The sequence below is a fragment of the Botryllus schlosseri genome, chromosome 15, assembly GCF_051294905.1.
Source record: "Botryllus schlosseri isolate E-star chromosome 15, Bs_hap1, whole genome shotgun sequence".
NCBI classification, from domain to species: Eukaryota; Metazoa; Chordata; class Ascidiacea; order Stolidobranchia; family Styelidae; genus Botryllus; species Botryllus schlosseri.
This window is the reverse complement of record NC_137250.1, coordinates 488,709-500,846: the sequence shown is the minus strand read 5'-3', so window position 1 is coordinate 500,846 and position 12,138 is coordinate 488,709. Positions and strand designations below refer to the sequence as shown.

The 12,138-nt window shown below is 38.2% G+C and overlaps 1 protein-coding gene and 1 long non-coding RNA gene across 2 annotated transcripts; one reads left to right on the top strand and one right to left on the bottom strand.

Annotated features, from left to right (window-relative positions):
• Window positions 1–4,451: 4,451 nt before the first annotated feature.
• On the top strand, window positions 4,452–11,427 carry LOC145457173 (uncharacterized). The gene is made up of 4 exons (XM_080335347.1): window positions 4,452–6,004; window positions 6,458–6,558; window positions 6,735–6,834; window positions 8,858–11,427. The coding sequence occupies exons 1-4, from the start codon at window positions 5,953–5,955 to the stop codon at window positions 8,920–8,922; spliced, it is 318 nt and encodes a 105-aa protein (XP_080191473.1). The 5' UTR covers window positions 4,452–5,952; the 3' UTR covers window positions 8,923–11,427.
• On the bottom strand, window positions 6,080–8,810 carry LOC145457174 (uncharacterized). Its single transcript, XR_013920799.1, has 2 exons — window positions 7,953–8,810; window positions 6,080–7,885 (listed from the first exon to the last, which is right to left on the bottom strand). It is a non-coding gene; the product is annotated as an uncharacterized LOC145457174 (long non-coding RNA).
• Window positions 11,428–12,138: the final 711 nt, after the last annotated feature.

Below are 12,138 nucleotides of genomic sequence, written 5' to 3'. Positions count from 1 at the left end.
TTTCGCTTGCAAATGCCCATACATAGAGAAGTCTCTGCGAAAATCGAATTCTCTTCTGTGTTTTCGCTTTGTGAATGCCTAGCCGGGGCTTGCCCCGGTAGCGCTCATAACAAGCTTTCACTATCTATTCTCTCAAAGCCGCGCACAATTAAGAAACGGTGATATACTCTCTCCTATTCGTAAAATGGCCGAGCAACCGGGGCATATATGCCTGTCGCCCCTAAGGTGTGATTTAACAATCGTATCTATATCTGAACTCGGATACCGTGATATGCGTTGAGTCGACCTTTGCTGGTATAGGTCGATTTTGATGGTGTTTCACACCATGATAATTCTTGAAACTTTGTATGTCATGTCGTGATGGTGGTATTTAACACTGTCCTAAGTTTCAGGGTTTCTACTCAAAGTTTAGGGTAGTAATTCCGTTTCCAAAGTCGAGTGTGTGCTGATCCGTCATGTATCGCAAACATATTTCACGCAAAGCCGGTATTGGTCTCCATTAATTTTAACGATGCTCCTTAGATCCGTCATGAGCTTTTACATGGTATGTCTTGATTTTAGTATCGAACGCTGTGCCAAGTCTCAAGGTTGGCACTCAATGATTAGGGCAGCAATTTCGTTATCAAGTTCGAATATGGTAGAGATGTGCGCTGATCTGACACTTAGCCTACCTAACGCATTGCGGATTTCACGCAAAAGCCGGTGTATCTGTGTTCCATACTGAGATAGGTGATGAGATGATGATATCATGAAACAGTTTACTAACATCCTCGGTTTGCATTCAAATATTTAGTTTTATTTTATATTCTCCAATGTCAATTTCACCGTGGAATGGTGGCCTTCGGGCCATTTGCTCACAATTACAACCCCTGTCAAGCGCGATAGCTGTTTCGTTTTCGATGGCGGCTAACAGCTTATCGCTTGATCAGCCTATTCCTCAGTAAATTTTACGCAAAATTCGGCGTTGATCAATTCGTATTAATTTTGACAGTGTACCATACCGAAAACGGTCATGAGGCTACTTCTCGATGATTTCATGTAACAGTGTACCAAGTTTTCGGCTTTCATCCACGTATTTATTCGGTAATATATTTTCCGAAGGCGATTTTGCAGCAGACATATAGACAGTAGACACTATAGACCGTAAGCCGTATGTGTCGTGTGACAATCTCCAGCCTCAAGGTCAAAATCTCCCAAGCTGTACCGGGACCGAATTTCCGAGGCTGCTATCCGTAGTTCTTCAGAATGATGTTTTGGATTCAATATGACATTTCCTTGTCCAATCTATGAGATAACAATTGCGTATGTGTCCGAACTCGTTGACCTTTCCAGTAAGGCATACGCAATCTCTCGATTTATAGTCATTTCCATTTCTGCAGATAAGTAGTCAGGTCAAGTGCGAACATGAATCGTGTTGAATCTTTGCTCCGTACGCCGTTTAGCCAGCTGCCTTTAGAGCAAAAATTAGAGGTAAAGCGACTAGGTCCGTATCAGCCTAGAAATTGCCCATTGGTCCAATCGTACGCCGGAGGAAAACGGACTCGTGCCTTTTCTTCAGCGCATTTCGATAAAAATGAATGGCTTACTTATAGCGAGGATAAAAACGCCTTGTTTTGCTTTTACTGTCTTTTATTCGACAGTGCCGGTACCGGAAGCAGTGGCTCTTGTTGGAACAAAATTGGTTATCGCGATCTGAAGCATTTGTCAGAGCGTGTGAAAGCGCACCAAAAATCCCAAGTGCACATGGCTAGTGCAGTTAAATATAAATTGTTTGGCAGGGTAAATGTAATGTCGCAGCTCAATGAAAGTTATCGCGTATCAGTCTGCAAGAACGATGAGCTTGTAGATAAGAATAGGCATGTTCTCTCTCGGGTGATTGATGCCATTAAATTTATTGGAGTTCATGAATTGCCCCTTCGAGGCCACGATGAGAAGGAATGCTCTCTCAATAGGGGGGTATTTTTGGATCTAATTAAATACACGGCTTCCATGGATAGCATTTTGCGCGAACATCTCGACACCGCGACAGTAGCTAAGGGTACCTCAAAGACTATTCAAAATGATGTGCTTGATTCGATATATCACATCTATCTACAGCATTTGTTTACCGAGATTGCTGACGCTGAATTTCTATCTATTCAGTCTGACGAAACAACTGACATTACGTGTTTGTCACAACTAGTCGTGATTTTTCGGTTCACGAAATTTGGTATGCCAGTCGAACGATTCCACAGCTTTGTGGCTGTTGACGATCGCACTGCTGTCGGAATTTCTTACGTATTAAAAAAAACATTTCAGCCCTATTCAGTTGAGTCGAAACTTATTGCGCAAACCTACGACGGCGCAGCAGTCATGGGCGGATCGCTACATAACGTACAAGTTTTAATGAAAGAAGTTTACCCGCATGCGCATTTTTTGCATTGCTACGCGCATCAGCTCAATCTTGTAGTGAAAAAAATGTGCTTAGGAATATCTTCTGTCAAGATATTCTTTGCAAATCTTTCTGCGTTCTCCTCCTTTTTCTCTGTTTCGCCAAAGCGATCTGATTTATTGCGCGACATATGGAAGCACCGGTTACCTAGATGCGTATCAACACGGTGGAACTTCCTATCCAGAGTTGTGCAACGAGTGTCAGATAGTAGGGTGGAGCTTCTGGAATGCTTCTCAGTGATTGAGAGCTCTCCTGTCTGGGATGATACTTCCATACGTGAAGCGGCGGGGCTTAAACGACTCCTGGAAGACGAAGAATTTTTGTTCTTTTTGAAGCTTTTTTGTGACATCTTCATGCACGTCGATACACTGTACAGCACTTTTCAGTCGCGTATGGCCGATGGTACTACTGCGCAAATGTGTATTGCACATTTTTGTGAGGCAATTTCGCATATTCGGGAGAATGTACACTTCGCTGGTGACACAGCACTTTTACGTCGTGGGATAAGTGTGCAAAACCTGCTTGTTGCGGCTTACGAATGTTGCGATATACTGATGTCCCAAATCCAACATCGTCTGAATAGTGACCAGTTGGTTACTTTCGCCCTGTTAAATCCGAGAAATTTCCCTGCCTACAAAATTCATTTTCCTTCTGGACTACTGCGCAGCGTGCCTCTTTATTACCAGATGATCGACATTGCTCGGTTGGAGAGCGAGTTGACTTGTTTGTATTCTAATACATCCTTTTCGGAAGTTAAAACCACTAGTGAACTTTCAAAATTCCTAGTTGAAAATTCGCTTTCGATCAACTTTGTTACAGTAACTAGCTTTCTGAATATCATTTTGACCACCCCGATTTCATCCGCGGAATCCGAGCGCAGTTTCAGCACATTGAAACGTATCAAGACCTTTCTCAGAAACAGGATGGGCCAAGATAGGCTTAATGCGTTGGCTGTTCTCTCGATTCACAACGACGTGGTTCTGGGAATTCCAGATTTCAATAAACTCGTTATTGAACATTTTGCTAATAAGAAATCACGTCGCGCACAATACTTATACAAGACATAAATTAATGCTGGTGGGCGGACGACTGTACATATCATGTTCTTTCCGAATAATTTCAATCAAAAGTGAGCCCAGGTAACTCAACCATGTCTATGGCTAAGGAAAAGTGAGTGGTTTTCATCCTTATTACTCGAGGCACACTGACAGTTAATTTACCGATATATTTTGTTATGGCTATGGAAAAAAAGTAAAAAATTCATCAAGATGAAATAATTTATTCATGAAATTGTTTAATGCGATATGTGCTCGCATTTCAATTTAACACAATGCTTGGATTCCTGCTTGAATGATGGCAGGCAGACTCGTAATTAATCTTCCATGGATAACAGCTGGCTTTTTATAATGTTTTACGTTCATGGGTGCCACCGCTTTGATTGCCTATCCCCTGGTCGTAACGCATCAGGATCGTGTACCAAACACTTTCGGACGGGCTTAGAAAATCGAGGGCAAATCGATTTGACTCGCTTTCGGGACGAGAATCCTACCATATACAAATCAGCACTTTACAGAATTGCTGAGCATGGAACGATTAAAACACCACAAGGTGTCATGCGAATGCTCTTTGTAGGTAGTTGGTCTGTGTATTTTTTGGTATAGTCTTACTCGGCGCTTGCGTAATCTCTACCACGAAATCATAACGCATGCTACTAAGGATACCCTGATGATTGATTCGTGGCATGGGAACGATTCTTAGTTCGCGTACATTTTGTAAAATAATCATTTGAATAAAAAACAATGAATAAAACATTTGTTACCGCACTTCAAGTCACGAAACCGGCAAACCTCTCGCGGCACCTACGTTAAAAATCATTGTTTACGGGAAATTCATGTGACCATCATGAACGTTGAAAAACGCTACTGTGACGTCATATTGATAACAAGTCGCTTGCGGCCCTTGTCCCACCACCCGATATTGTCACGAGCCGCCACTGTGCGCACAATATATGTTTATCATAAGTCCTACACTTTCATGATTTCGTACTAGTCTGAGTTTTAGAAAATATTATACCGACATCACCACATCTTTCAAAAACAAGATCATGATCAATGCTTGATAGATCATTTTTGCTATTTTTCATTGGCATAAGTCATTCTGGACCGCGAAAACCCATTGTACGATATACACTCTAAATCGAAAGCATCGATTTAGACACAAAAATGTGCATTCAAAGATGCAATATGGGACAAACACATAAAATCGACCCAAATCTTTCGCCAAAGTGGTGTCATAATATGTGCAAGTCCACACTTCATCAGATAAAGTTACGAAATATGTGCTTCTGCTCTCATCTTATCATCTGTCGCCGGCTTTGATCACTATGAAAGAGTTTACGTATACATTTTAATAGTCCGGTAAGTCGCCGCACGAGTTGTGAGATCAGTAAGATTGAGAGGGATTGTGAAGTCGACGCTGGAAACGCTGCTGAAATGTCATCGTATTGTCACTGGTAAATGACCAGATCATCCAGGGTAAGGTACGGTACACTCGTGTGCCGATCATGACTTCATCGGTAAACCCAACGACCCTGGGGTCCGTTCGCCCCCGCTGGGTTATTTGCAGGGGAGGAATTAAGCTGCAAGATATAGATTCTCAAATGATGCAGCATTTCTATAATAGATGTTGAACGGTAATAACGACTCTCGTGTAAGTAATGCGTGCTTTTAGCCCCGTTTACATATAGCTCAGAAGCAATATTACCTCTAATTTTGACGAGTCTGCAGCAAGCGCTTACCTATTCACTGTGCGGTCCCTTGGACAACAGTGCGTAACCACTAAAAAAAAGGTCATCTCTTCGGATTTTTTGTGCGCAACTTATAATTTATGTGAGCAGAGACCGTGTCAGCTCAAATCAATTGCACACATGCGTACCTAAAAGGGCACATTGCTCAGGAGCCATGAAGTGGACTGCTGTTTCATCAATGTCGCTCCATTATTTTAGTGTGTCGCTTTGTTGCATTTACTAGATTTTGTGAACGTTTCTCTTCTCATTTTATTTACCTACCAAACTGGCAGAAGAAATTGATCATTTCAACCCAATTATATATATCATTGTTACAACCACAATATGATTGTCTGACTTGACTATGACTTCCATTATATTGCGTTTCCTCATTATTGATCATTGATATATCAGCAGTATAGCAATGAAGAAATCAATCAATCAATCAATCAATCATCAATCATCACCATGTAATTTTGAAGTACGTTGTTTAGTGATAGTTAGTGTTACCTGGCTATTATCAGTGCATTCTGCTTTTGACTGTTGACTGAATAAACATCTCTGTATTTCTCTTTGCTATCCCTCTCTCTCTCTCATTCACGCTTCACATCTCTCGGTAACGGCGGGAACTCAGTCACGGTCAAAATTTAAATGGAGCGACAGGTCGCAGTACAGTGACTTTGTGGATGTGGATGAACGTGTCGCTAATCTCATCATAGCGGAAGGAATAAAGAAGATGTTGATTGCGTACGGCATTACGAGAGAACACATTGCTTTAATAATTGAAGGTAATTCGTTCAAGAATATCAACATGCGATATGTTATGATTACCGGTATGTTGTCAAGAGGGTTCTTACAGCAAGCAGCAGTGTGAGAAATATTGGTAGATTGCCTTTTAGATCAACTTGCAGTAGCATCGAAACTGAGTTTCAGAATGTCAGTTAATCCTCTAACTTGATGCAATATGGGTTTACAACTAGAATTCTTGACCAAGTCATATAGATCTTGCTTTGCAGTTGACTCACTTGTTTTTCCAATTACATGACATTTTCATTGGTTGAAAACATGATATTTCATTTATGAACCTATTTTAATAATTATTGTTAATATTATCCAGTGAAATAAATCTTATTATATTCATATCAAGTTCCTTCTATATAACACATAGAAGTGTGTGTGCATTGTGCATGCTTAGCTCACTACATAGCTGCTTTTATAGTAACACTTTGCCTTTGTAATAGATCAGAGCGGGATTTCAAATGTTCGTTCCGAGGAGTGTCGAAGCGAAATACTTACTACTCCTGACGAAATATTTGGAGTAGAGCTAGAGACAGATGAAGAGGTTAGTATTATTTAACTATTCTAGAATGAATTTATTAATTGGGATAATCCTGTTTATTTTTGTTGCAATTTTATATATTAAATATTGTTGTGTCAGAACTCTTGCCTTCATATCAACCGGAATGCAATAAGTGGAATGTCCTTCAACCAAATCTTCTACTTTATATTTATTTGTAGGAAAAACAAGCCGCTGCGGTTATGCTCCTGAGGGAGTTGCGAAATGCAGTAACTGAAAAGAGAATCACAACAGGATTTGAGGGCGATAACGCTTTATCAGGTGAGTTGTAGGATTTGCTGCTTGATTAACCTGGAACTGTGTGAACAATGAACATAGATGTACCATAACATCCTGATTTGTAAGATTTGTACTGATTTCGACTCTTGTCCTGAATTTTCGGCAAACATTGTTCGGCGTTTTCCGTAACACCTTGGACGTTTTGCATGCCACTATCTGGCACAATTTTGGACTTAACAGACCGTCACAAAAGTACAGCTAGTTGTTTGAAAATTTTATGGCTTAACATGCGCGCATGTTGAGTTGGTTCTAATTCGTGGGTCTGTTAATTTCCAAGTTGCGCCACAAACATGTGTTCTAATTCGGGGTCTGTTGAGCTCAGACGTGTGCCACATTTTGTTTTTGGGTGCTGAAAATATGGTAGGCCTATGTTTTGATTGACGCTGTTTACGTTATGACGGTGCAATAAACACTCGAACTGAAAGAAGGCCTCCAAAAATAAATGATTATTAAATGCTTTTCAATTACATCATTATTTTTGATAAGGCTATAAATCTAAGTTAGAATGAGCTGGTGTAACTTCGTTTTCGTCCCATGCCACGGAAAATCATTTCTGCTGCTAATGTAATTTTTGGTTTTCCTAACTTCGAGTTCATGAGGATGGCTACCATGGATATAGTGCATAGAGTCAGTGAATGTGAACATAATACTTGTGCCGTTCCAAAAGGAACCTGTATGATGGTATACTGATCAAATCTAAATGGATCATTAAAGGTTAGTAAACTTATGATTATGTGGAAAGACCCATACATGTCAACGACTAGACAGCATGTCGTGACGACAGAATTTGCTATCACTTGTTTCCATGAGTTAAGCTTGTTAAACCATATTGGCAAAAACCTATATTGACCTATTCAGCTCTATTTTTATTCAATATGCATTATGCAGAAGTCCCATAAAGGCAATTCTACATAATCTAAATCTTGTGCTTTCGATTCACACATGGATTATTGGCAATCAGGGCTGTGGAGTCGGTAAATTTTACCACCGACTCCGGCTCCGACTCCACACATTTTCAATATATCGACTCCGACTCCGACTCCTGAGTCTTTAAATGTACCGACTCCGACTCCTGGGTCTTTAAACGTACCGACTCCGACTCCCGACTCCGACTCCGACTCCAGCATTGTTACCAATTTACTTCGAAAATTATATGCCACATTGTCGGTTGAATGACTATCATACAACCATTGAACACATGTAAACATATGATTAACTGTGGCATGCTAAATTGTTTCATTGTGGCACAGCTCGAATTATCCACTATGCAATTAACATGAAATAAAGATTTGCTAAATATCCTTCCTTATTCAAGTTTTTGTAACATGGACTCTCTAATATCCTGAAATGTATGAATCATTCAAATATGGCACATATCCAATCCTGTATAATAAATATGTAGATAAAAAATCCAAGTGTAGCTCTTGTGTATGACTCAGCAACTAATAAAGAAATTGAACTTACTAATTTTGTCATTGCACATCATCCTGATTACAAGCACTAACACTCTTACTACTAACAAAAGACATTGATCATAAATGGAATTTGGTTAAGTAGTCAAAGTTTCATGCTAATCAAATTTTGGTTGGCCTTGCAATTGTACCTGATGTCATAAAGAATTTTTAGAATTACCTCGCAGGCGACACCTAACCTTCTCGTGTGCCAAATTTGGCCTGCGTGCCACGGGCTGGCCGCACCGAATCTGTATGGTTAATAATAACAGTGATTGGTGGTACATAAAAATTCTATTGAAAATTCTTTGAAAGCAAATGTTTTCATGATAGAGAAGTTGGAGTCGGAGTCGTAGTCATAGTCATTCTCACAAACTCCGACTCCGACTCCAGTCAGTATTTTCCCACCGACTCCGACTCCAGCTATTATAATTTGCACGACTCCGACTCCGACTCCATCAAGCGAAAATTACCCCGACTCCGACTCCATCGACTCCGACTCCACAGCCCTGTTGGCAATATAATTTTACTTAACATATTTCTTTCAATTCCAGGCCCATTGAGTCCAATTAACGGCCACAAAGCTGAGTCCTCGACATCTCGTACTAGCGCACCATGAAAATGGTGACCTGCAGTCATGGATCGTGGCGAATGGCATCCGCATAAAGGGATCGTCTCACAATAAAGCGAAACCATTTGAGATGGTGCTGGATCTTCTCGCGTGTTATTATGTTTGTGACCCCGCATATCCAAAAGTTTTCCAGATACTGTCAATTTTACAGTATGTCCTGATTGGAGACAAAAATTTGGGTTTCAATCCAACAAGCTTCTCTGTTTTATGAGCAGATTCCAGAAATCCCAGTAATGATTTTGATTTCGTTTGCTGACTTGGACAACTATACAATTCTAGTACTAGTCTAGTTGTCTAATTAGAGTGAAAAAAAATGTGTAGCTAAAATTCTGATTATACTCTAATTTTGAAAAAAAAACTAGCTATACCGTAATTATAATTCTACTTTAATTCGTGAAGTGCTTCGTCTCTCTCATTCGAATCTAATTTGTGAAAACAACTGAACCTATAATTCTAATTGTACTCTAATTTGGAAAAAACAGTGTAGCTATAGTTCTAATTCTACTCTATAATTTAAAAAAAACTGTTACTATAATTCTGATCCCACTCTAATTTCGGAAAAAAACGAGCTACAAATCTAATTCTACTCTAATTTGGAAAAAGCTGTGTAGCTATAAATTCTGATGATACTCTAATTTGTGAAATGTTTCTTTGCTCTCAATCGAATCTAATTTAGAAAACAACTATTGTATAGCTATATTTCTAATTCTACTCTAATTTGAAATAAAAACTACCTCTAATTGGATTCTAGTCTAATTCAGAAAATATACTGCAGTAATTATTCTGATTCTACTCCAATTTTTCGAATGTTACTTTGCTCTGATTCGAATCTAATTTGTGATAACAACTGTGTCGCTATAATTCTAATTCTACTCCAATTTGGGAAATGTTTTTTTGATCTAATTAGAATCTAATTTGTGAAAACAACTGTGTTACCATAATTCTAATTCTATTCCAATTTTTGAAATGTTTTTTTGCTCTAATTAGAATCTAATTTGTGATAACAACTGTGTCGCTATGATTCTAATTCTACTCCAATTTGGGAAATATTTTTGCGTTAATTAGAATCTGATTTGTGAAAACAACTGTGTTGCTATGATTGTAATTCTACTCCTATTTTTAAAATGTTTTTTTGATCTAATTAGAATCTAATTTGTGAAAACAACTGTGTTGCTATGATTGTAATTCTACTCCTATTTTTAAAATGTTTTTTTGATCTAATTAGAATCTAATTTGTGAAAACAACTGTGTCGCTATGATTCTAACTCTACTCCAATTTATGAAATGTTTTTTGCACTAACTAGAATCTAATTTGTGATAACAACTGTGTCGCTATGACTTTAATTCTACTCCAATTTGGGAAATATTTTTTGCACTAATTAGAATCTAATTTGTGAAAACAACTGTTTTGCTGTGATGGTAATTCTACTCCAATTTATGAAATGTTTTTTGCACTAATTAGAATCTAATTTGTGAAAACAACTGTGTTGCCGTGATGGTAATTCTACTCCAATTTATGAAATGTTTTTTGCACTAATTAGAATCTAATTTGTGCAAACAACTGTGTTGCTATGATTGTAATTCTACTCAAATTTTTGAAATGCTTCTTTGCTTTGATTCAAATGTAATTTGTGGCTGCAACTGGTCGCTATAATCCTAATTCCATACCAATTTGTGAAATGTTTCTTTGCTCTAATTAGAAAGTAATTTGTGATAAGAACTGTGTCGCTATGATTGTAATTCTACTCCAATTTATGAAATGTTTTTTGCACTAACTAGAATCTAATTTGTGATAACAACTGTGTCGCTATGACTTTAATACTACTCCAATTTGGGAAATATTTTTTTTGCACTAATTAGAATCTAATTTGTGAAAACAATTGTGTTGCTATGATTGTAATTCTACTCCAATTTTTGAAATGCTTCTTTGCTTTGATTCAAATGTAATTTGTGGCTGCAACTGGTCGCTATAATTCTAATTCCATACCAATTTGTGAAATGTTTCTTTGCTCTAATTGGAAAGTAATTTGTCAAAACAACGGTGTCGCTAGGATTGTAATTCTACTCCAATTTTTGAAATGTTTTTTGCTTTAATTAGAATCTAATTTGTGATAACAACTGTGTCGCTATGATTCTAATACTATCCCAATTTGTGAAATGTTTCTTTGCTCTGATTCAAATGTAATTTGTGGTTGCAACTGTGTCGCTATAATTCTATTTCCACACCAATTTGTGAAATGCTTTTTTTCTCTAATTGATTCTAATTTGCAAAAACAACTGTGTCGCTATAATTCTAATTCTACACCAATTAGTGAAACGTTTCTTTGCTCTAATTAGAATCTAATTTATGATAACTTTGTAGCTGTAATTCTTATTTCTATTTGGAAAAGCTTAAGTTTTTCAATTGTGCAAGCTAGAAATTCACACATTTTCGTCTGCAAATGAATGTTCTGTATTGATCTTTCGTTGCAATAAAATCTTTTTTGAGCCTAAGCTGAGTAAAAATTCATGGCTGGCTGGTATTATTTTCGAGCTCTGCACCAGTCAACATGAACACACCACCACTAAACACAGGATAGCCAGGCACACATCGGCTCCAGCACGTTGTGTGGTAGTTAAAAAAAAACGAATTTGGCGTGTAAATTTGCGTTCCTCTGCACGGATTCGAATTTAGAGTGTAGATGAAACTTGAGCAAATCCTAGGATCCTCATTTTCAAAGTAGCTTAGATCTCGAAATAAGCTCTGACTCGCTATTATCCTCAAACCATGGAATTGTCACGAGTATCACCTTCGATCACTGAAGGAATGGATGAAATTATATCCGAAGCATATTCCTTGACCAGGACTTTTATCATGTACGAATTCGACTTATGATATAGGCCTGTTCCAAATTCAAGACAGTTTCAGTGTTAAACAAAAATGTACCTTGAATACTAACTTTTACAATGTGAAATATTATATGCATCAGCGAAGAAACGTCACTTTTACAATGGTTCGGTCTGATTTCTATATTATTCCACTCTCGTTACTGGACTGCGGTGTGACGCCGAGCTATATATCTCGATGCCTGGGCTTCCGCATTCATTTTTTCGATGTATTCTGCCCTATGTAGATTTAACATAAGGAAGGTTATTTCACTCATAAAATTCGAAATACGTATTTGCTCGAGTTGAAGCCATAACGCTTGGAGTGAAATGTTACGT